Source organism: Rhipicephalus sanguineus, chromosome 5 (assembly GCF_013339695.2).
Source record: "Rhipicephalus sanguineus isolate Rsan-2018 chromosome 5, BIME_Rsan_1.4, whole genome shotgun sequence".
Classification (NCBI taxonomy): domain Eukaryota; kingdom Metazoa; phylum Arthropoda; class Arachnida; order Ixodida; family Ixodidae; genus Rhipicephalus; species Rhipicephalus sanguineus.
Genome location: NC_051180.1, coordinates 165,536,728 through 165,560,023, shown reverse-complemented (window position 1 = coordinate 165,560,023; position 23,296 = coordinate 165,536,728). Strand labels below are relative to the sequence as shown.

General features: G+C 42.0%; 1 protein-coding gene across 1 annotated transcript in view; it reads right to left on the bottom strand.

The window, feature by feature from the left end:
* Positions 1–8,930: 8,930 nt before the first annotated feature.
* LOC119394403 (WD repeat-containing protein 7) overlaps positions 8,931–23,296 on the bottom strand; it is a 105,434-nt gene continuing 91,068 nt past the window's right edge. Inside the window, exons 32-33 of the mRNA XM_037661697.2 lie at positions 17,190–17,294; positions 8,931–16,274 (exon numbers count right to left, since the gene is read on the bottom strand). Of these exons, the coding sequence (XP_037517625.1) occupies positions 16,089–16,274; positions 17,190–17,294 (291 nt within the window). The 3' untranslated portion in view covers positions 8,931–16,088. The remainder of the gene's footprint in view (positions 16,275–17,189; positions 17,295–23,296) is intronic.

The window sequence follows — 23,296 nt, the reverse complement described above, 5'->3', positions numbered from 1 at the left end:
TTTTTCTTATTCTGCAAGTGCAGCGTATATCTGAATTCTCAAATAGCCCATGCACGGCTGAAAAAAAAACTTAGATTTGTGTCACTGGTTTACTTATGAAAAATGTCATGATCAGTGACGCATTTGTATGCAGCCACACAAATATAGGTTCGTAGCTTTTGCAGACCGCCCCACCACAGTGGTGTAGTGGTTGTGGCGCTCTATCGCTGAGCCGAAGGTCACGGGTTCGAATCCCGGCCGCAGGGGCTGCATTTTCGATGGAGGCGAAAATGTTTGAGGCCCGTGTACTTAGATTTAGGTGCACGTTACATAACCCCAGGTGGTCGAAATTCCCGGAGCCCTCCACTATGCCGTCCCTCATAATCTTATTGTGGTTTTGGGACGTTAAACCCCAGAAAAAAGAAAGCGTTTACAGACTGTATTATGTTGCCTTGGAATTCCAATTAAATCCACCTGTCTTGGATTCCTGAAACTTCAAGCACATTTTCACATGTCTCATCTGTAGTGTGCTGGGTATGTTGTGGCATCATGCAAAACATTGCTGACAATTATTTTTTAAAGATGGGTAGTGCAAATACCGACACAAGAAATAAGTCAAGACCACAAACTCCAAAAGGCTGACACTGAACACACATGCTTGTTTTAATTGGTGAATTTAGAGGCAATACTGTGTTAGCAAAATTTGAGCTCAACAGTCATTGCAGTGCCGACCAAAAGCACAAAGAATTTGTGGGTGCCCGAACATCCAGTAGGTTGGCCCTTTTGGGCAGCCTTCAAAGTAAGCTAATGTACTGTGTGGGAGTGGATCCTAGGAGATTATGAAGTCCCTACATACTTATCTGCTATTTATTTACTTTTTTGCTGTCTGCATGCAATACATTAACTGGCTTGCAGTTACAAAGCTGTGAATAGAATTCAGTATGAACATTCTAGAGAAAAAAAAAGGTTTCAAAAAGTGAATTGAATAGAGAGAGATGAAAAATGAAGTTTGCACAGAGTGCTTAATGTAAGAAAAAAAATTCAGGCAAGCTGTATGTTCATGTATATGACCTGCTCAGAAAGTATGCAAATTAACATTTGTAGCTGAAGTCTGCACACGCCCCGCCACGGTGGTCTAGTGGTTATGGCGCTCGACTGCTGACCCGAAGGTCGCGGGATCGAATCCCGGCCGCGGCGGCTGCATTTTCGATGGAGGCGAAAATGTTTGAGGCCCGTGTACTTAGATTTAGGTGCACGTTAAAGAACCCCAGGTGGTCGAAATTTCCGGAGCCCTCCACTACGGCGTCTCTCATAATCATATCGTGGTTTTGGGACGTTAAACCCCAGATATTATTATTTAAGTCTGCACACAAGTTATACAAGAGTTTCGGTGCACAAGGTGGCTTCACAGTAATGCAACAATGCAAGGAAGACGGCTGCACGACAATGAGCAGGAATTTTTTTTTTTTTTTTTCTTGCAGGCTGTAGTTGGAGGCAAAGCTCTTGGATTTCTAAAATATAAGAGCATTGGTTGGGGGTGTAGCTTATACACAAGAAAATACATACTGACGTGTGTACAATGCCAGTTTGACGCCGTGTGCTGCTTATCGTGATTGAGCCTGATCAGAATCAAATTTCTTTGCAGTGATTGGCTCCCTTCTGCAGCTTGTGTAAAGGGGCAAATCATGATCCGGAATCAATCTGGATCAGGCCCGATCTCAGTCAAGTGTCCATGTGACACCAGTGTAATTCTGTTCACATTTAGAAACCTGAATAACTGAGGAGCTTGTACATGATAAACGCTTTAAATCATAGGCCAAATTGACATTGTCAAGACTTTGCCAGATGTACCTATTACTGCAATAGCAATTACATGGACACTCTCGGCGGCTTTTTGCCGTCGCCGTCATGTCCCTTATATGTATATGTGTGTATATATAAATAAAAGCCACAAAGAAAAATAAGTCAGACAAAAAAAAATATTTGAAACTCACCACCGGGATTTGAACCTGCTACCCCTTGCTCTGCAGCATGCCGTGTTAGACAACTGGGCCACACGGCATTCATTGTTTTGTATGCTAACGGCAAGCTATTTATACACACCATTTACTGATGGCGGTACGCAGAGCTCAGAGGCACTTCAGCATGTGCAGTTCACCCACGAGATTGCCCGAAGGGCACGCTTTGAAGCAACACTCCTAGATTTTGCTTTAGTTTGAAAAGTGCCCTTGAGACACACACTAAAAAGTGGCCCATTCCTGTACCCACTCGCGATGTGGAACATTGGGTAAACACTACGTCGAACGCCACCACGCGGCAGGAGACGCGGAGGGGTCACTCCACGCGCGGCAGTTTTCAAGATGAAAAAGTATCTAAGAACGCTGGGTTATAGCGCGCTGCTCAAACACAAAAGAGTAACAACGGTGACAGTTGTTAGTTCGCACTCGTACCGTGTATACTTGTGCCTTCTTTTCGAGTGTCCTTCCTTGTGTTTGAACAGCACTCTGCAAGTGTCGAGTTGTGACCGCTGTTAGTTCGCGTTTGCCCTGTGTGTGTTCTTTTCGTTCGTCCTTTGCGCTTGAGCAGCGTATTGCAAGTATCAAGCTGCTTGCCGTTCTTCGTGTGACATTCTAATTGGGTGCTATCGCATTCATTGCTTCGCCCTTGCGGCGAAACTGAGTCTGTTTTTTTAAAGAGATACTGAAGTGAAAGTCAGTTAATGAAGTGAAATCAATTTAGACTGATATTCTTTGAGGTATGTTATTAGACAAGAAAATCACGTTTAATTTCTGAATTTCATGCTGGAACTTCAGCACTTAAATCTCACAAATTTCGCTTTTTTGGTATCTTGTTCACATGGGCTCAATAAAATTAGCTGGAACTCACTAGATCTTAAGCTCCCTCAGAAGACGTCATTAATTTGCATCAATAAAGAAATAGGTAGGCTGTAGTTTCACATGTTTTCTCACCTGCTGATAATAAAGTTGTTTCTCTCTCTCTCTCTCACCTGCTGAGCATCTTCTGGCTGCAACAATGGTGATTTTGGCATTGTGAAGGGGTAACTTACTAACACGAGAAAAACCATATTTCTCTTTATGGAACACAAGCATGGAGATGTGTCAAATAATTGATAGCAACAAATTTGCATGTAGACTGCATGCCAAAATGCAATCCACTCTTACTGAATCATTAGAAAATTACTCGGTGAAACTTTCCTGCACTGCGTGTTCTGTTTGTTAATAGTCCTGCATAACAATTGTTGTTGTCCTGCAAAAGAATCATTCTGAAGTTCAGAAGTGACGCCACCTTCATTGTCCTGTTGCCGAGGCCTCCAAGAATCAATTCTATGCTTTATATATTAAAAAGAAACAATATTCAACAACTTGGAAGAGAAATTCTTGAATTCAATATGAATCGAATTGCATGGTCTGTCCACACACTTCCACTAAGACCATCTATGCGGTTTGCCATCGTAGCACATTCCAACAGTTAAAATATACCACTCGTCACATTTCATGTAAATGCCACTTCTAATTGGGGAAGTCGGACCTGCGATGGGCAGTCCAAAGTGTCCATATTGAAATACACCTACACTCAGTGTGACATCTCGAGTTCCATGAACGCTCTCTGTGAGGAGAGGAGACTACTACATTCCACGTATAAATTCTTACCTTCGTAAATTCAATTTCTTATTAACTAACCTCAGTTCATTTTGTAATGAGCCAGAAACACTTGATCATTTTCTTCTGTCATGCCACCAATGCTGCTCCCTTACAGAATATTTCTCATAATCCTGGCTTGTAATCTTGGCTCAATTTGAGCATCAAACCCTTTGTCATTTGGCACTCATCAGTTACAATCCAAGACTCTATGTCAACTGCTCTACGAGAGTTTACTAAATCGTTTAACAGATTACCCTGTTAGTGTTGCTGACCGTAGGATGTATCTCTTCGTAATTTTTTTGTTGACTTATTGCTGAATGAGTCGTATCAGATTTTGCTGTGAATAATGCATGTAAGGTTTATTTTTTTAGACCAGTCTTGTTCCCTGTAGTTCTTTATGTAGTTCCGTTATTAGTCTGCAGTGAACCCAATCTCCTTTGTAAGTAGGAGCCAGTTATTGAGAAAACATCGTAGCTCCCAGTGTACCAACATGTGCCTTTGATGGCAGAGAGGAAGCCAGTATCAAATGCAGGTTATCGCATAATTATTATTTACCATTTATGCCAAGCCAGTGGGCATACTAGGAAGAGAAATATAGTTGAACTCTCATATTGAACCCATATTTGACGAATTATTGCGTATATCAGAGTTGCAAAATCCCCTTGAATATACTTTCGATAGATAAAATATTTTGTATATCGAATTACCTATGTACACAACTTTTTTGTGATCCCCTTCAGATTCTCTATATCTGGGTTCCACTGTTCGAGACAACCCCCCTGTAGGTCGGCAAAAAGATTGGAGCTCACTCAGACTCACTCAAGAAATATATTTTGCTCTAGGGGCTTACTCGGACTCAGACTGACCAAAAATTTACTCAACTGGACTAACTCACACTCACTAAACGTTTTCTCAACCGGGCTCACTCGGGCTCAAACTCACTGGTACATTACTCAGCCGGACTCACTCAACTGAGACTCGCGGCTTGACCTGAGTCTGGGTGAGCCTGAGTGAGTCGACTCGTGAGTCTGTTAGGGTAAAATTTGCTGCTTCGATCACAGTGTCAATGCTTTTTAATGCCAATATCTCACATAATCAATGCTCTACGATACGCCATTTGACCTTGTAACGTCTTATACGAGTTATAAGTGGTTTCAATCCACTAAGGACATTTTTATTAAATACGCGACTCACACGAGATATTTATATCATGAACTTCCCGTAGAAGGTTTGCGGGGCAAGTCATGGCACCCCCTCCCCACCCCCAATTCACGCCTCTGATCAATGCATATTGAGATGGTGCATGAACGCTAGTGCGTTGAGATATATCTGAGTAGACTTGAATATAAACTTAAGCCTATATAAGGCTGGTAGTAATGCTTAGTAGGACCATAGGTCGGCAATAACAGATGGAGCTCACTCAGACACACTCAAGAAATATATTTTGCTCTTAGGGCTCACTCCGACTCAGACTCACCAATATATTCATCAAGCGAACTCACTCGGACTCAGACTCACTAAAATTTTCCTCAGCCTGACTCACTCGGGCTCAAACTCAACAAAATAGTACTCACCCGGACTCACTCTGACTCAGACTTACGGCCCAACTGAGTCTAAGTGAGTCTGAGTGAGTCGACTCATGAGTGAGTTTGCCGACCTATGACTGGGGCCAATGCAGGTGGGGGGTGGGGGTGCAGCTGCCCCCACTATCATTCCTGTGCGACTTGGCAGGGGTACTCCCCCTCGCTCTCCCCACACAAGGCCACAAATGTTACAACAGTGTTGAAATTTTTACCACTACATTGAGTCGCTGAGATATTTTGTATGCCTCACTTAATAAGCAGCTGGTGAAGCTTCCAATAACTTTCTTACTTGAATGCAAAATTTCACTTAAATGGCTCTGCGCGTTCGTCTACATATTTACATGGACACTAAAGGCAAATTAAAATATGTCAGGGTGAAAGGTCACTGCTCGAGAATGTCTAAGACGCCAATATTACGTTCAGCAGCGTTTTAGTAATCGAGAAAGTAAGGTAAATGTAGGATACGATTTGTGCCACCTGTGGGACATTCTGGTACCAGCCTCACAATGTAGTAGGCCCTCAGTACAACTAGTCGCTCGTCATCAAGCTACCCATGATAAAAAGATCATTGCAGTGCATCAGGAGCGTAGCCAAATTTTTTTCGGGGGGGGGGGGGGGGTTCAACCATACTTTATGTATGTTCGTGCGTGCGTTTGTATGTGCACGTGTATATATACGCAAGCAAAACTGAAAAATTGCGGGGGGGGTTTGAACCCCCCCAACCCCCCCTCCCTTGACTACGCCCCTGCAGTGGATTACAAGATGGAATAAAGTGCAACTTGTGCATTTCTGTTCTACTGTTGGAAAAAAAAAAAACTTCTTGATGTTACCCTCAAGAACGACATGGGTGGTCCAAAAGCTCTGTTTTTGCCGGGCTGCGCTATGCTAGCATGGTCGCGTCCGAGTGGTAGTTTTGTTATTGCGAACTGTTGTGTGTGCTTTGCTTGTTCATGAAATTCGCGCAAACTGCAAGTTCGACAAGATTCTGCTTTCACGTGATGTCAGATACCCAAATAATGTACGCCGCATGATCAACAGCAGCTTCAGCAAAGAAAAAACAAGCAGCAAGAAACCACGGCACCAGCAGTCAAGCAGTAAAGGACAGGCATGACGAATGCCAAGTCACACGCTCCTCTCAAAGCGGGTGGTTTGAAGTGTGCTACAACCGTATGCGGACAACTAAATCGTAGGCTTGTGCGAATATTCGAGCAGTTCGGATATTCGAACGAATAATACAGTATTCGAATTCGCTTCGATTCGAATTTAAATTATTGAAAATTTCGAAGTATTCGAAATGAACGAATAGGTGTATATTAGTCCGCTTATAACCCCCCTGTAGAGGTGGTTTCACTGCGGTGGAGGGGTGCTCTACCGTGAATACACCTTTCTAGGAAAATCCGCATTGCCGCGAAGCCCTGCTTCAAGGTTAAATGAACATATTAACCTCACATCGATTCATCATTTCTTAAGTTTAAAAACTTGTTATACCGGCTTACATGCTCCAAGTATAGTAAATTTTAAAACATAACATATTTTACAGGTTATCATTTTCATTCTACCGGAAGCCAAATCCTGCTACTATTCAAAGTTGCTTACACTTCCTTAGAACCAAAAAGAATGACATTTGGACATGCCTTGTTACAATTAAAAAAAAAAAAAACGTTGTGCAGGTTGGTTGGGTCATGACAAATATGCTCATTTTTCTTTAGAATATGTGATATATATTATTCGAATTCGATTCGAAATTATTCGACCAAAATCACTATTCGCTTCGAACCTAAAATTTACTATTCGCACAAGCCTACTAAATAGTGATTTTCTTTCACTAAGCATTTCCATGGCATGAAACACACACTATGAGATTTCTGGAATGCTATTTCAACAAACCACGGCAACTCATTATTTGTCTTTAGTGCCCCTCTAAGAGTCAAGTTGCACAGTTGAAATACAGGTCGTTTGTCAAGTGGCTTGGGCTTTCACTATCAGCGAAATGATTGACAAGTTTAGTCTCACAGTTTAGAAAGGCTTAATGGTTATCAGACATTTAAAAGAAAGAGGAGAACATTTAACATCATGTCAATTACAGACTTCAAGACCGTTCACCTACACAACTGATAAGTATTTGCGCATATTTGACGCAGTAAGAGGAGCCTCTGTACACATTGAATCAACACATTTATTCACTTATGTATACACATGTAGCATCATAACATAACAGATATTGTGCAGAATTCAAATAATACACACAGTATCCTTGGATAAACCTCGACACGTCCTGCGTAGTTACAGAAACAACGCTTATCAAGAATTCCTTATCCTGGACGCAAAAAGCACAATGCTGAGCAACGTTCCCTCGAGTCTTTCAACGATAGTTCAAGGGTGAACAGGGGCACACTCCCACAATATCAGACTAGATATGCAAAGGTGTTTGCACGTCCACACGCTTTGCCTGGGCCACTGATCAGCACATTTCGCAACACAAGGCACCTATCACATTTTTGTCAGCGGGTTGCAAGCTGCGAGGGAGCAGGATATCGAGAAACCTTTCACGAACTTTTGTCTTCACAGTCGGTTCTTCGTGGTGCTCTTGTGAAGGCGCGGCGGGTAGCAGACTTGAGAAGTATTTGTCGGTCAAACAAAAGATTGCCTTTGCGTGTCATGCAAGGTCAGAAGGTTCTCTGAAGCAGCAGCCCATTAAGAAGTTAGCACATAGAGATTGTGATCCTGAAAGACAAAGAGTGAGAGAAAATAATATGGAACACAATGGAAAAAGACCGACATGCTATTAGTAGTTTTAGAACTTTTTTTATTCGTACCGAGATTTTTTATTGGCCACTCGAAATTTACTTATTCAAACGCCGTACTTCAAACTCTGCCACACACGTCAGGTGCTTAAATGTGAAAACATGCTACCTTTCCAATTTTGTCACTGGATGTGGGGCACCTAAAGGAACGTAAACATATCCTGAATACGCTAACTTTCCTGAATAAAGGAATGCAAACATATTTAGGCGCTATGTTTGGAACTTTGCCAAGCGCTTCCATATAAAAATGTCAAAATTATTTGAAAGAAGGATCCCTACAGTATAAATTGTGCTGAGTGAATCCTCATTTGTTCAACTTTGTTTTTGTTTATATAATGTGATGAAACTCACACCCCATACATATCATGGTGTGCTGAATCAAATAGTGGGTTTTATTCCTGTATAATACATAGTTCTTGTGAACTTTATGTTCTTCATTTGGAGATGACATCCGTGAATACAAACTGGAAGCTAGTACACACTACATAATCCAACTTCCCAAATTTTTATGTAAAATATCCAATAAGCAAGGTAGTGATATTGTGAAAATAGCTTGGAGGGAAGTCTGTTACAAAGTCACAAGACTGTTAAATACTGGCATGCAAAAAAAGATTTGGAATGTATGACGTGGTTTATATAGCATAAATTGAAGAGACAGACAAAGCTGGACCAAAGTTACAAGATAAAATTTTAGGAAAAAAAAAAAGGCTTCTGGCAGACTAGAATAAAACATCTAGGAAAACTTTTTACAATAATTAACACGAACAATCTTGTCTTATTTTACTATACAGGGGAAATTTTTATAACAACAAAATTTACAAAAAAGAATTCCATAATTTTCTTTCTTTATTACGGAGTTCACTGCCGTATTAAAGGAGAATGCGGCATTGAGAGGCAGACATGTTAAATGTAGACACAAATAGAATGGGAAGTATGTACTGTACAACTTATTCTACTCGTGTCAATGTCTTCAAGGCCTGCCTTTTTGTTCCATGAATTCCTACAATGTCGCCTAACATCAAGTAGGTACAAAAAAAAGTTGCACAAATGCAGCACAAATGAATACAAGAACCGAAAGAGCTTTATCAAACAGTTCAAATAGCTCTCCACATCTACACTAAGGAGATATCGAAAGTATTAATGGCTCTTACGAACAGCAACCTACATTTTACACGCATGCTCAGCTTTCCAGTCATTTCATAGTCACTGCATTTTAGTTACAGGAAAACACACATTTTCATCAGGGCATTCTTCAAAACAAGTAACAGTTGTAGAGTTTGGTTAAACCTAGGACAACAGTCTTAAATCTATACAGACATCTTAATAAGCCATACTATACATACATGCTTGCACACCAAAAAGGACCCGGAGGGACATTTTTCGTGCACAATTTCTACACAGTTCATTGAATGCTACCTAAAGAATCAAGCTCAACATTTCGCTCTCTTTTGCATTTGCATAAATGAATAGCCGAACTAACATGTGATCATAGTGAAAAAGAAAAATAATCTTGCGCTACCTTAGATGAGAGCAACTATTAATTACTCAAATACAGTATCAGAAAAAGAAAACGCGGCATGCAGGAGCAGCATATTTAATTAAGAGTTCTTACATAATTTTCACTTCCTGCCTTTTTCTGAAGTTCTCAACAGATATTTTGCTCATAAAGAACTAAAAAGAAAAGGCAAGCATAAGTTGCAACTAAGCTCCAAACCGGTTCCTTGAGCTCAGCACAAATAGAATATGCTAAGAAATGTATCCATAAAAGTTGTAGAAATGTGAGCCAAAAACACACATAAATAGAATATATAACACACATTTCAGCAGGGGAATGAAACAAATTCCTCAAGCTGATGCCTCACAAACAAGCACTACCATTTTTCCCAACAAGCAGCGTCTGTCCTTTATACCTTTGTCTGCATCGTTACTTTTACATTTTCAGTCGTGTAAAGCAATTAGCCTAACCTTTAGTGCCATCAATTTAACGTGTTGGTGCTGAGACTTTCTGCGTTCACATTGTGCTGAAATAGGATGAAGAGCAGCGTAACATGGGGAGAAGAAAAGCTTTCCACATTAACATATGTGGCATTGACATTAACGCTTCCATGCTATTCCAGCATTCTCTCACCCCCTCAACAACAGCTTGGCTGTTAAAGTCCATCCCATTCGAGGCAAGAGGCAATGCTGAGTGCGCGATTAAATCCAAGGGGTCATTGCTTGCAGCTGTAATGTGAAAATGGAGCTGTTTAAGGTGCTTAGCTGCTTAATTGAAAAATTAGCTTCATAGCTAGCTGGTGAAGATGTGTGAAAATTTTCGATCAGAAGCTGTGGCAAATGTTTCATTGAAGAATGGTGATACTGTAGGATAAGCACAGAGACGGAGTCAAGAATGTGCACAACCTTTATCTGTCTCGTTCCTTTCCCTTCTGACACGTCCGGAAACGACCTTGACCACCTTCCACGTTTACCTGCTCTCTTCATAACATTCATTTAACATTTCATCATCCAGTAATCGAGGCAATAGCACTCTTCAGTTTGTCATTTTGAATTGCTTAGCATGTCTTTTCAATGCACTGACTTCAGCCATTAATGCGTGCAGCATCTTCAGCAAATCTTGGGTAGTCAGGACAAGAAAGCAAAAAAAATGAAAGCGACATGAAGAATGTGAAAAATGAAGTGGACTCTCAGCGTTCTTGAGACACTGACACTTGAGATGCAGGCTGTTGCAGAATATACGCACCTGCCTACTCGAACATAATACCTGCCTACTCGAGTATAGAGAACAAGTAAAATGTATGTGACTGGGAGGAAAAAGATGGAAAAGAAAGAGCAGTTGGCAGAATTCTGGGCTATCTCTAGTTGCACATACAAAACAACGACAGAGGTCATATTCCTAATCAGTCATTTTTGCAAGTACCGCCATTAGCGAGAATCAAACTGGCTGAGCCAATAGACGAGATGTCTTCCAGTCCAATGAGGTGGCAAACTTAGGTGATTATGCTGACGAAAGTTGAAAGCAGTATTTCCCAGAAATCATGAATCTAGAATAGCATCTCAATTCAAATACAATATCGGTGAGAGCAAATAAAGAAGACGCAAGAGTTTTCAGGCCCAGAAGATGTGAAAAGGACAGCCAACGACAACAAAGATAAAAGGGGCAGACCACCATAGTTTTAAAGGACAAGGACCATCAAGAGTGTAAAAAAAGCAAGATGGAATCGTCAAACGAAAATCTTTGTCCAAGCAGGCTGTGACCAATTTGTCCTATTTAAAATTTTCATGCATGTCTACCAGTCAAGATGTTTCACAATAGACTGCTAGCTTGGGGTTCATAGTGAAAAAACAAAACAACACTTTATTTTATCAAGAGTTGTCTGCTCTGTCTAGTATAGGCCTCTTGCCCAGTTCTAAATGCCCATCTCTTTCGCTACTGAAGTTCCATAAATATCCGCAATTTGCTCTTCGGAGCACAAGATGGTCACTGGGATTTCACTTTTTTTTTCTGTGCCTGTGTGATATACTAGATGCTTGACTCAATTTCATGGGCGCCCCGCAGACTGGGAATGTCACAGAAATTTCCACATAAGTTGATGCAGAATTAAGGCTGCCTTTGGCTTATCATGCAAACTGCCACACATGCAAAGTAATAATAGGGAGTGGATACGTTCCCTGGTGACATGCACTAGAGTACACTTCAAATATCCACAAAGTAGCATGCAAAAAGAACATACACATTTACATGTCAATAAGCCAGCAAAGAAAAGACAAGTCTAAAGCATTAATTCTTTTTTTCTGTCCTACACATGCAAATTTCCTAAAGCTATACATCAGCTACCACCCGTTTACTGCACACCGTTCAAAAAAAAGAGCACTTGCTCAGGTCGCAACGTAAGCTTATATGTTCAGCGAAACAAGGCTGTACAGTAGAAGCATAACATCATCACAAAAGCAGCATTTAAAACTGGCTGGTATTACCGAAGTGGACGAGAATAGTTTGACATAATTTACAATGTATACCTTTGCTCCTCTAGCAACGTATACAAACATTAGAAAACAATATCTGTACCGAAAAAAATAAACCTATGCTAGGAAGTGTTTGCAGACAACACAAGCACAATTATCAGTAAAAAGTGCCTATAATATATAAAGGGAATCGTACAACATTCCATTTGTGCACGAGACTTTAAACATTACATTGCAAGGAACATACAAAGCTGTACAGTGTCAGGGCACAGGTGTGATTAATTCATGCAACTGCCACATGACATCTTCAACAGCTTCAAGGGAATAAAAAAAGACAACCAAAAAAAAGCTCATCATTAGGCAATACAAAGAAAGCCCAGGGAGTCAAAGCTATCGGCACAATCGACTGCTTTACGTCAAAAGAAAGGCTAGACATCGATAAATATTCTTATTTTCAAGCTTTGTAGTTAAAAATCTACACTTACGCGCTGCGAACAGATTTTAATTTTCAGCTGGTCATTCTGGCTCAACTAACTTTACAGCAAACTGCCCTATTGCTCCAATCTTCAAGCACACAACATCTGCCGCAATTCAGAGCAGGATGTGAAAAAAGGGTTCACTTAAGCATTCAGGCAGAGCCTCTTAAACGGCAGGTCATTTGTCATAGACTGAGAGCTTACAAATGCATTAATGAGAGAACAGCAAGGCATCGCTTGTACAAAGCTTTCTTCCAGAAGAGGCAGTGTGAAAACATTGTGTGCCTGCAAGCCATCCTCACGAGACTGTAAGTTCTAGGATTAAACACTCACGCTATCATTCTTAGGCACACCTTCGCTGACATGTGACATCGCATCTGGCACCACACTTAGCTGAGCAATGTGTGTTCTTGACCATTGGTTTAGCTGATTAACATGCACTAGTTATGATATCACTGAAAAAGATGAACCCAGGACAAGGTTTCAAAAGGTCACTAAAGCGAAGCGCTACATCAGTTTATAACAATGAATTATTCTTTGAGAATCTTGCTCTAATTTTGCCACCATAGGTTCATTATTAGAAGAAAAAATGCAGGTCCAAGTTTTCGTGTTGAGCTTTGCGCAGAAACTTCAGCAAACAGAATGTCAGTGTGACGTCATGGGTTTCAAGAGTCTTTTCTTTTGTATTTTGGGCAAAGTGGATAAATAAAATTTCCTGAAGCTTGCTACTTTAAGTCTGTGATGTCACACAGAGATCAAATCGGCGGCATCACCTGCATTTTCTTTTATTGCACTCGCCAAGTGCCTTCTTGCGGCAAGAGTGGCACCTTTGGTATTGCGAGACATTAATTTACTATTATCATTTTTCGCTTCAGTGTTCCTTCAATTGCCAGTGACACCAAGATGCCTCCTAGCAGGCACTCTCTCTTGGAGCTGCTAAATTGGCTTACGACACATCAACCCAGAGTTTGCGGGCGTTGCTTATGTTTGTGCTAAGGTTCATCATGCCATCCGTAAAGCAGGCCAGTACTGTATGAAAAATGAATGCTCGAGGAATTCGGCAAAATGCCAATAGAGCTGAGAATGTAAAGAAAAGATAACAGAAGAGCACAAAAAGAATGTTAAGAAAAGTTCTGCTGCCCCTCTTTTGTCTTCTGTCTTTTGCATGCACTTTATTTGCGCATGATTACTTCTGCAAGGATCAACCAACTTGCCCAAGAACAATCGTTTCTGAAAATAGCTTATTCTGGGCTTTGGCTTAAAAGCCAGTAAATAGCAATAGGAGTGCTAGTCACTCTTATTGACGGCGTCAGGTGATAAGAACATCTTATAATGAGCACTAGGAAGTAGCTAATCTGAGGAGTCAATTGTGATTAACTGATTTCTGATAACATCTGCAGAGGTGCAATATCATATTGAAAAAAAGAAAAGTTGCTTGAAACTAGTAGAGAGGAGCCACACTAAAAGATGGCATCATCAGAAGGCAGTTTTAAATATGGTAGCATTATCATGCTCATAAAGCATCAATAATAAAATGATTTCTCGGGGCATAAAGGAAACAGATCTGCAAATAAAGTAAGGAATCTGAGGTGCCTTTTTGAAGAGAGCTTGTAGCTTGGCTAGTGGGTTAGTGTTCAATATTGCTAACAGCGCAGATGATGAAATAATGCATGTATCTCTTGGGTGTACCACATTTACTCACGCAAGACATGCACCCCTAGGGTAACTGTTTGGGCTTGTTCGTTTGGCATGACACAGGTTGAAAGCTCAGAAGACGAATACAGAGAAGAGGCTTGACACACACGAGCACTGACTTACAACAGTCTGTCTTCGTCTTCTATGCTTTCAACCTGTGACATGTACCCCAACTATCGAGGTGAAAAAGTTTGCGGGAATGAAAGACATTTCACTGAGCCCAAAATTTTGAACATAGGATGCTCAGAATCTATTGATACCATTGCTAAAATTATTTTAAGTTGCTTGCATACTGAACAACACGTGCAACCATCTTTGGGAATGCGACGATGAGGTAATAACCTCCAGTGACAACACAAATCAGATCAAAAGCTAAGGTTGATGGAGAGTGAAAAGTAACAGCCATATTAATGAATGTACAAGATTATGTGAATGCGACATCGTCTGTAGTTTTAGCGGGTAACCACCGTTATGCCTGACCGGTGCAAGAATTGCATTCCCTGCCGAAGCTATGAAGAAAAGGTGTAGGCTCAAAGGGTCTCTTATGCATATGCCTAAGACGACTCGAAGGCGAAAGCCACCATCTTAATCTTTTTCTTGTCAATTGATGTCTTGATCCCCCCCACCCATTCCAAAAGCTTTCTGCATCTACATGGTTCTGCGTTGAATCCAGAATCGGAGGCATTGCAAGCTTTCTGCACCTCGGCTAGTTTTGCGCTGCCTCCAGGATCACCCCACCTATGACCATGTGATGACTTAGTCATCATATGACGTCATGTTATGTGTTGTCATAGCGCCGTCATAATGACGTCACAAATTTTGGTGATCTGTGACGTTTTAATCTCTGATCACGTGACTTCTTGCATAGCTTGTGTTGACACCGCCACTGGTCACTTTTCACGTTTGATGTGGCATCTAAGGCTTTTGCCTAAATAAATACGACACGGCCCTCGTCCTGTCATTCATGCCGTTCATTGCATTATAAATAGGCACAAATGCGCATGGCCCAGAAAGCTGCCCTGAGCCACCATATTTTGCATACGGATGGAGTGCAGTGAAGCCATAAAATCTTATATCATTTAGGTGGAAAGGCACAGAAGCAAGTAAGAAAACAGTAGGAAAGAAGGTTTCATTCCTCCTTGTCTGGTTCTTTTTTTGCTTCTTTTGCATTTTTTTTTTGCCACTGTAAGAAGGGTGAACAACTACTTCCACAGCAAGTAGTAATAAGTTACACATTTTCCTTAATTTCGACAAGACCGAGCATTTCTGATCCACACAGTAGTGGCCTGCTCTGAGCAGCATCATTACGGCACCTCTATACACAGGAAGAGTTCTAAACAGCTGCGAGAAAAAGCATCACTCTGGGCATTCTTGATCGTAATTCAACGGATCCTATATTATGTCCATACAATGACGCAGCACATTGCAGGCAAACTGACTGCGCAGTTTTTCATTTCCAGACTATGAGATGCTACCTTATGTCATCATATACCATTGAGACAAATAATAACCTATAGGCCTCTTCCGTCAATTTGCAGACAAGAGAGACAGACCCACGCTTTTTTTTTAACAAGCAACGATATACAATGCATTTCATGCTGCACAGTTTTCTTTGATTCGTTCCAGAAATCAAACTACAGGCACCTAAAAGGTACAAATTGCAAGCTGGGAAGTGTCAATTTGTGGGAATACACAGCAATGAGTGCTTTGGAGGGTGGGGGAGGAGGCGTAGAGATTCCCGGTTAAGACTTCCACATCTGACACCTTTTTTCGCTAGTAATAGACACACACTGGCAGCACATGACTGACAAGCACATCATGATGCGCTGAGGCACCCCTGACCTTCAGGCTGCGACGCCGACGCAGCCATAATTGTAACAAACGGCGGAGGCGGTATGTATTTCCCGCGAAGAGGAATAAAGTGGATTAACTGAGGGTGAATCGGTGCTCGGAGCCATCTGCCAGCATGAGGCTGACGGTGCGACTGGTGATCCAGACTAGCCACGCCATCTTGAGCGAGTTGGCACGCACGCTGTCCGGCAGTGGAGGCGTCGGGTAGGTGCGCACACAGCGCGTCTGCGCGTTGCCCAGCCCAAACAGACCGGCTGCAGTCTGTGGGAGCAAAAAAAGAAGTAAACGCTGTCGATACACCATCAGCAAACAATATAGCTGTGCATTTGGGGCAAAGAAAGACAGGAATGAGGGACTCTCAAGCAGGAACCAATACAAAGTCAGACTGGTGCAATGATCGTTAAAAAGCCTGTCTACAGGTATTACGTTTTGAGAACTAACACCACACTTAAAGGGGCCCTGCAACACTTTTCCAAGTAATCATCCAATGGCTTCCACACATATTGACTGCCGCAAATATTTTTAGAATCTGTCAAGTGTGAGCGGAGTTACAGGGGTTGGCTGCACGCTTTAAGCACTCTCTCTCTCTCTCCTTTCGTACCAGTGAGCACGCTGAAAGCTATGCAGGGGGTGGGGGGTGGATGACGAGGGGGCAAGAAGCCCCCTTGTCCATGTCAGTGCACGTCATGACCTTGAGCGCTTATATTTTTTTCTTCGAATGCGCGGTTTACTTTCAGTGTGATTGCGAGCGAGCGCACACGTCGTGGCATCCCGCGGCGGCCGTGGTAACTAGTATGCAGCTCACGATGCTCAAATCAGCCAATGGCCCTGGACTTTGGATTTATGGCGTGGTCATCTAGGTTTATGGCATCATTTTTCGAGAGAAGAGCGAGCGATTTCCAGCCAACTTTGAGAATTAAATGTAAATTCCAGGTCTCTTGCTGCACTATGTTTGGCTCGCGTGTTCTCAGGAGCCTTGATTATTGATCGGCAGCATTTTCTGACCATGCTCAAAAAGTGTTGCAGGGCCCCTTAAGCATGGATAGCCCGACTAGCTACCTCCCCAGTTTAATTCCCAATGCAAAACTTTCCTTGACTGACTGGCATCTGCTGTGCAGTGTTCTATTTACATCGAAGCTTCTTGGTAGTTTTTGTTTACGGGTTGGCAGTCATTACCTGCCAGAAGCAGAGCTTGTTCTCCCCACTGGAATAGGTGGCCAGGTATTTGCCATCAGGAGAGAATGTGCAGGCAACAACGCTTGTTGAGTGGGCCGGTATTATCTGCAGAAAGAGAAGCAAACTCAGTGATGAAGGAGAAACAAGGAGAATAAAAAGATTTGAAGTAGAAATATATTCAAGTATCTTTTCCTTTCTAATCACGGTGCAGAATTTTAATTGCCCCTTGGTCAACCAGACAGATTCCTGTCAAACATTCATGCTTAAGATGCAACAACAACATGAACAATGCACATAAAAAATGTTTGTCATATTCTCACGTTTAAGACGAGAACGACGCACACAAGAAATGATAATGAAAACAATCATATGCTCATGCTCAAGATTTGATGAAGACATTGTAGTGAAGAGGAAGAGAAAAACACTTCTTCCTTCTTGTTTACTACAATAGTCATACGACAATGTGAACAATGCACGAAAAATGTTCATGTCAGGCACTCATGTTTAAGACCCAACGACGACATTGTAGAGAAGAGGCGGAATAAAAAGTGAGTCTTCCTTCTTTACTAAAATCATTGCATTACAGCACAAGCAATGCAAACAAATAATGACTGCACTATCAACTGGCCACTTATGGAGAAGAGAAGCTTTTGCATAGGGGCAAACCTTGCATGTGCATTTCTCTATGCTTGGAGGCCACAGGATAAAAAGCACCCATACTGTGTTTTGTAGTTGCAGAACTTTTTTTTTTACCGCAGCATCTGTTTCCGTGAAAATAAAAAATTCAGGAGCCCTTCCCTAATCCGGGAAATGGGGGCAAGTGAAACTTGAAGTGGGCATGCTTGACCTACTGCTCTTCTTTCTTTCTTTATAGCTAGCAGCCATCCCCGGAACGATGTTTTCGGGCTCAGTCGACGTGGCGTCTTTCGTGTTCTTTCCAGCATTCGCCAGCCTTTAGAATGGCCAAACGAAAGGACCATCGTGTGATCATGGAAACATGGTTTAAGAATTCAATTTTGTTGAAGTCAGAATTTTTCCGAAATGTGCAATTCCCGATATCGACCTTACGCACTGTCCAGCAGATCGCTTTTAGTCCGCCAACACGAAATATGAATGAATTGCCCACAGCAAGTGTACTGCTTCTCAACTGTTTTTTGCATCATAGGTAGAATGCATTCATATGATTCAGTTCAGTTCACATTGGGCAAGCATGGGCATGTGGCGTAGTGTTCAATGCACTTGCTTTCCTACCACGGGGACCTAGGTTCAAGCCCCAACCCCAGAAAGAACATTAATTTTGTTGCATTTATTATTTATTTGGAGTGCGTGACAGCTGTGGGTGAGGAGGGTTTTTTGGAACACCACCAGCTACACAGGTCAGTCAATACAAGCTTCGCTTGAAAAGTACAGCAAACAAAACAAAACAAATCTCAAGCGAGATTTCTTGGTAGTAAAGCGATTATCTGCGAGTGAGTGAAACTTTTCTTCTTAACCAATCATGGATGAACGCTTGGTGACAACACTGCAATTAGAAATACTTCTGGTGAGCGCCGCTTCATGCTGATGCTGTCAGCAGCGGTGTAGCAATTTCTCTGGGTAATTGAAATACCAAATATTTCAACATCGATGTTTCTTACCTGCACTAAAGGCATCTCAAGCAATTAGTCTACATTACCTGCAAATAAATAACGGCGGCTTAAAAAGTTTTCAAGGGCCCCTTTAGCATACTTTATATTAAAGTTCCTTTGTTCAAATCAGTGCTGCGGAATTCTGCAAGGTGATGGACGAATTATGAAAGAGAAAACTTACAACCAGCTGTTTTGTAGAACAAAACTACGAGGACATCCATAAAGATTTCTCAGAAAGAAAGCTTCCTAGTTGACAAAAAATTCGTCCTGGTCCGGGGATCGAACCCAGGACCGACAACTTTGTGCTGCAAAACAGGTGGTCGTCAATTTTTCCTTTCATAACCCTTCCACCAGCTCGTGGGATTTCGCAGAACTGATGTGCAACATTCAGTGTCCACAGGCTTCGAGTTGTCGATTAATTCGGGTTGTCTGTTAAAGCGGCGATGACATGGTCACCCAACAATTTGCGGTTTTCAGTGAAAAATAGGAGTAGAGGGTCTATTGTGCCTGTACATATATAAAAAAATTAACTGTAAAAGAATATCTCAGTGCAAAATAAGCCCTAGAAGTCGCCAGCTATCAACTCCGCCTACGGCCGGCGACCACGATTTTGCCATGGAGTGTGTGACGGCAAGTGCTGCATGAAGTGGAGCCGTCGTCTTCTACCAAAGTTTCAGCGGTTGCAAATCGTTTAATTCCAATGTCAAGCTGAAGAAAGCTGAAATGGCTCGACTGAATACGCAGCTGACCACTGAACAAAATCGTTTGCCGGAATGCAGATGCTCGCGCAGCATGCAGCTCGTTACATCACGGCTCGCGAGTGCGGCAGTATTGCCCGACTCTCAGGCCGCTCATGCATTATAAAAATACTCAATTATAAATTAAGTTCTCGACCAAATGTGCTAAAATTTCACCAGCTTGTTTGTGAACTGTCAAGGATTAACCCAAATAACACAGATTATGACAGAAAATTGGGTGTCATGGCACCTTTAATAAAAAAAAAAGCGAAAGCTTGAACTCGGCCACGCAAGGCTTGGGACACAGCAAAGCTGGCCGATTTAATAGCATTTCATGGCTGGCACTAGGTTGAACTTGGCAGACTCGAGGTTTAAACTTGGATGTAGCTATGTCTGAATGTGACTGTACTAGGTTGAACTTGGTTGTAGCTAGGTCTGAACTTGGCTGTAACTAGGTGGAGCTTAGCAATGGTAGGTCTTTCTTAGCTTATTATGACACCATCAAATCGGTCAGCTTTGCTGTGTCTCAAGACTTGCGCGGCTGAGTGCAAGCTTTCGCATTTTAGGGGCGAAGCTCCTCTTAGTCTAACCTTGTCACGTCTCCGTTGTCTGGCGTAACCACCTTTGCAAACTGCCCACTACTTCGTCTTTGCAAACATCCCACTACGATCCATCACCGATCCATTACTTCACCGACCATAAAGCCGTTATAATGAAGGGGGAACAGAAGCCACGTCCAGCTACCACTTACGATTAATAAAATTTCTTGTATAAATATATACAGTGTTTGTCATGTCTTTGATGATGTACTGGGCTATCGCTTTGATTACTGCTGGGCGAAACCACTGAATATTTCACAGTGTAACCATGATTGCTTCAGGAGCTTCGCCCAAGCTCTTCGTCATTCACCCGTGGATATGCTGTGAATTTTTTAAGAGAGATGGAGAGTTCTCGTCTGAGTGAGAGAAATATTAGTATCTAGCAGTCATCATTGTAGCTACCACCATCCTCATCGTCAAAATTAAATAATAATAATATCTGGGGTTTAACGTCCCAAAACCACGATAATCGTCAAAATTCTCTTGCAAACTCGTCGTTGGGTATTCTTCTGGGTCATCACCACCATTGAAGACTTCTACCAAATCAATTCTTCCCGATGTTCTTGCTCTACCAGTTGTTGCTGTGGCCGCTGCTCTGGTTGTTTTCTCTGACTAAGCAAAAGCTTTGCCAAGAGAGAATCCAGAAGCGGTGTTACCACTTCGTAGCCTAGTCTCTAGATGCTTATCGCCGCATAGAGGTATTTGCTGTTATCAAGGGATACACCAGGTCGGGACACCCAGGCAAGCTTGACCGGCATCTTCACCATCAGAGCCTTGTTATCACTGTGGTAGACTGCCAACGGCTTGCACAACTCGCTTGTGCAGGCAGGATAAAAGTTCACATAGATTAAATCTATGCATATGCGCTGCATTCCACTCATGGTGATCAGCAGTATCATCTCGTCGTCTCCTCTTCTCCCTTTCCTTGGCCACGCATTTTGCATCTGCCCGTCGCTACCGTTGCCGTTCTTGCATAGCGACACAAGCCTTGCTTCACGATGCGCGATTTCTTCTTCGAGAGTACGTACTTTCTTTGCACATCCCATGGCTGTATCTGATCGAGAGGTGCAAGCACAGCGGAACTTGGTTGCGCGAGGTGTCTCTGTTGCTGGGTGTGGCTTAGCGATAGCAGCTCTGTGGTTATCGCTACCACGTATCCCATGGCTGCATCTGATCGAGCGGCAGAAGGCTGGCTTTTCGTGAAACACACACATTTTAACGATAGCTTAAAAAACTTCGCTCTTAAAACTGATTAAAAGTGAGCATACTGGAAAGATAACACACTACAATATATCGGCTCAACCGCTCGATAAATACAGAAAAGCTGTGCACGAAACAGACTACACACTGATATATTTAACACTGAAGATGCCAATGAGTCATATGATAATTCTATGATCAAACTAAAAATGTTTACTTTAAATCATTTCAGATTGAATGCTACAAGAGTAAAAAAGACATCGTAGAGGCCGTGGATCTCGAAAGAACTCCAAAGACAAATAAAAAAAAACTGTACTTATCTTTCGTCGGGTCACCAGACTAATCAAAGTGAAAAAATAAAACAGCTAAGAAATTGAACAAAGAAAAATAAAAGGTAAAAGATGACAAATACACTCGTGTATTTAACAATGATTGCATGTATAGAAGTAACAAAGTATCGCACAAAACAAAGAATATTCTAAATTGCAGGCCACTCACTAAAGTAAGAGCTCATTAATTCGGATTTGATGGGACAAGAAGAAATGTCAGAATTAAGCCAATGTTAAATTATCAAAAGTATCGAGAGAACAATATAAATAAGTATCTGTTACATCAATGCATTTTCATTTTCTCGATGAATTTGTTAATCCAGTACTTATTTTGCATAAAAGCAGTGTCAAAGCCACAATTTTTGTCATCCCAGCCGGAAAAATGGCTAGCAACAGATCATTCACCGATCAGAATGTAGCAAGCGAGTTTTATGCCAGCATGCGGACCGCGGCTGAAGCTCTTCAAGAGCTTCCACCATATTTGAGTTTTGTGACATTACGTGCACATTTCCCACAGTCGAAACGAAGCTACCGAGAGTTGCATCCGCTGTGGATGATACCGTGGTCGTTAAAGACATGGTTATAGCGTTTACGCAGTTCTTAAGGCACGCATGCGGCCTACATCCAGAGTAGAAATGAAACTGCTGAGTACTGCATCAGCCTAGCTCTCTAATGCACAATCATGGATGGCCACTACGTGGTTCTGAAGGCACGCAGCAAAAACGAAACTACTGCTTGTCACAGCTAAGCTTTGACCACATAGTCGCTATCAATGCGATCATAGATAGCACCCATGCAGTTCACGTGCGCTGAGTAAATCGAAAATGAAACAAGTTTGCCACAGCTGCTGAAGTCTTGGTCGCCAACAAGGCAATTGTGGCAAGATCCGCTAAGTCAGAAGGTTTAAGTCCTCCTTTTGCCTTAACTGGTGGGCAAATCCTGCATGTGTTATGCCTCCCCCCCCCCCTCCAAAACATTGTGAATGGTGACCAGGCCTTCTGAAGAGCCTCGGCCGTTTCGGTCGTTCGTGAACCCTGTTTTCGCTCCTTTGCGTCGCACATTTGTGGTGGTTTGTGCTTGGTGAGCTTCGAGGATCATCCAAATTAATGGGTTGCGGCCAAATACGACTGAACTAACCAGAGTTTCATGCCATCAAACAATACATATGCTTTCCGGAACAAGAGGACACATCCGAGTTATCCAATTTTCCAAATTAACAGGGGTCAAATGAACTTTTACTGTAAACGAATAGATACCACTGAAAATCGATGGTACTCTTGTAGGTGGCACAGAACTTGTGGACTACTTTAATAATTTCTTTGTGAAAGTAGGACGCGTAGATCACAGCATTCAGGATAGAATGCATGCAGCTTCATTAAGAGAGTCTCTATTCCCACAGCCTAATAGCATTTCTGAAGTGACGACTGACACATTTTTATCATTGGCCACAGCAGAGATAGGGATGATTTAGAAATCAGACCGGTTAAGTATGTCATAGACCTTCTCGCTCCTGCTGTATTATACATTTTTAATGTTTCACTGTCAACTGGAGTGCTCCCTCGCAAAATGCAGCTACTAGCACAAGTAATAGTTATTCACAAAGGGGGTGCACTG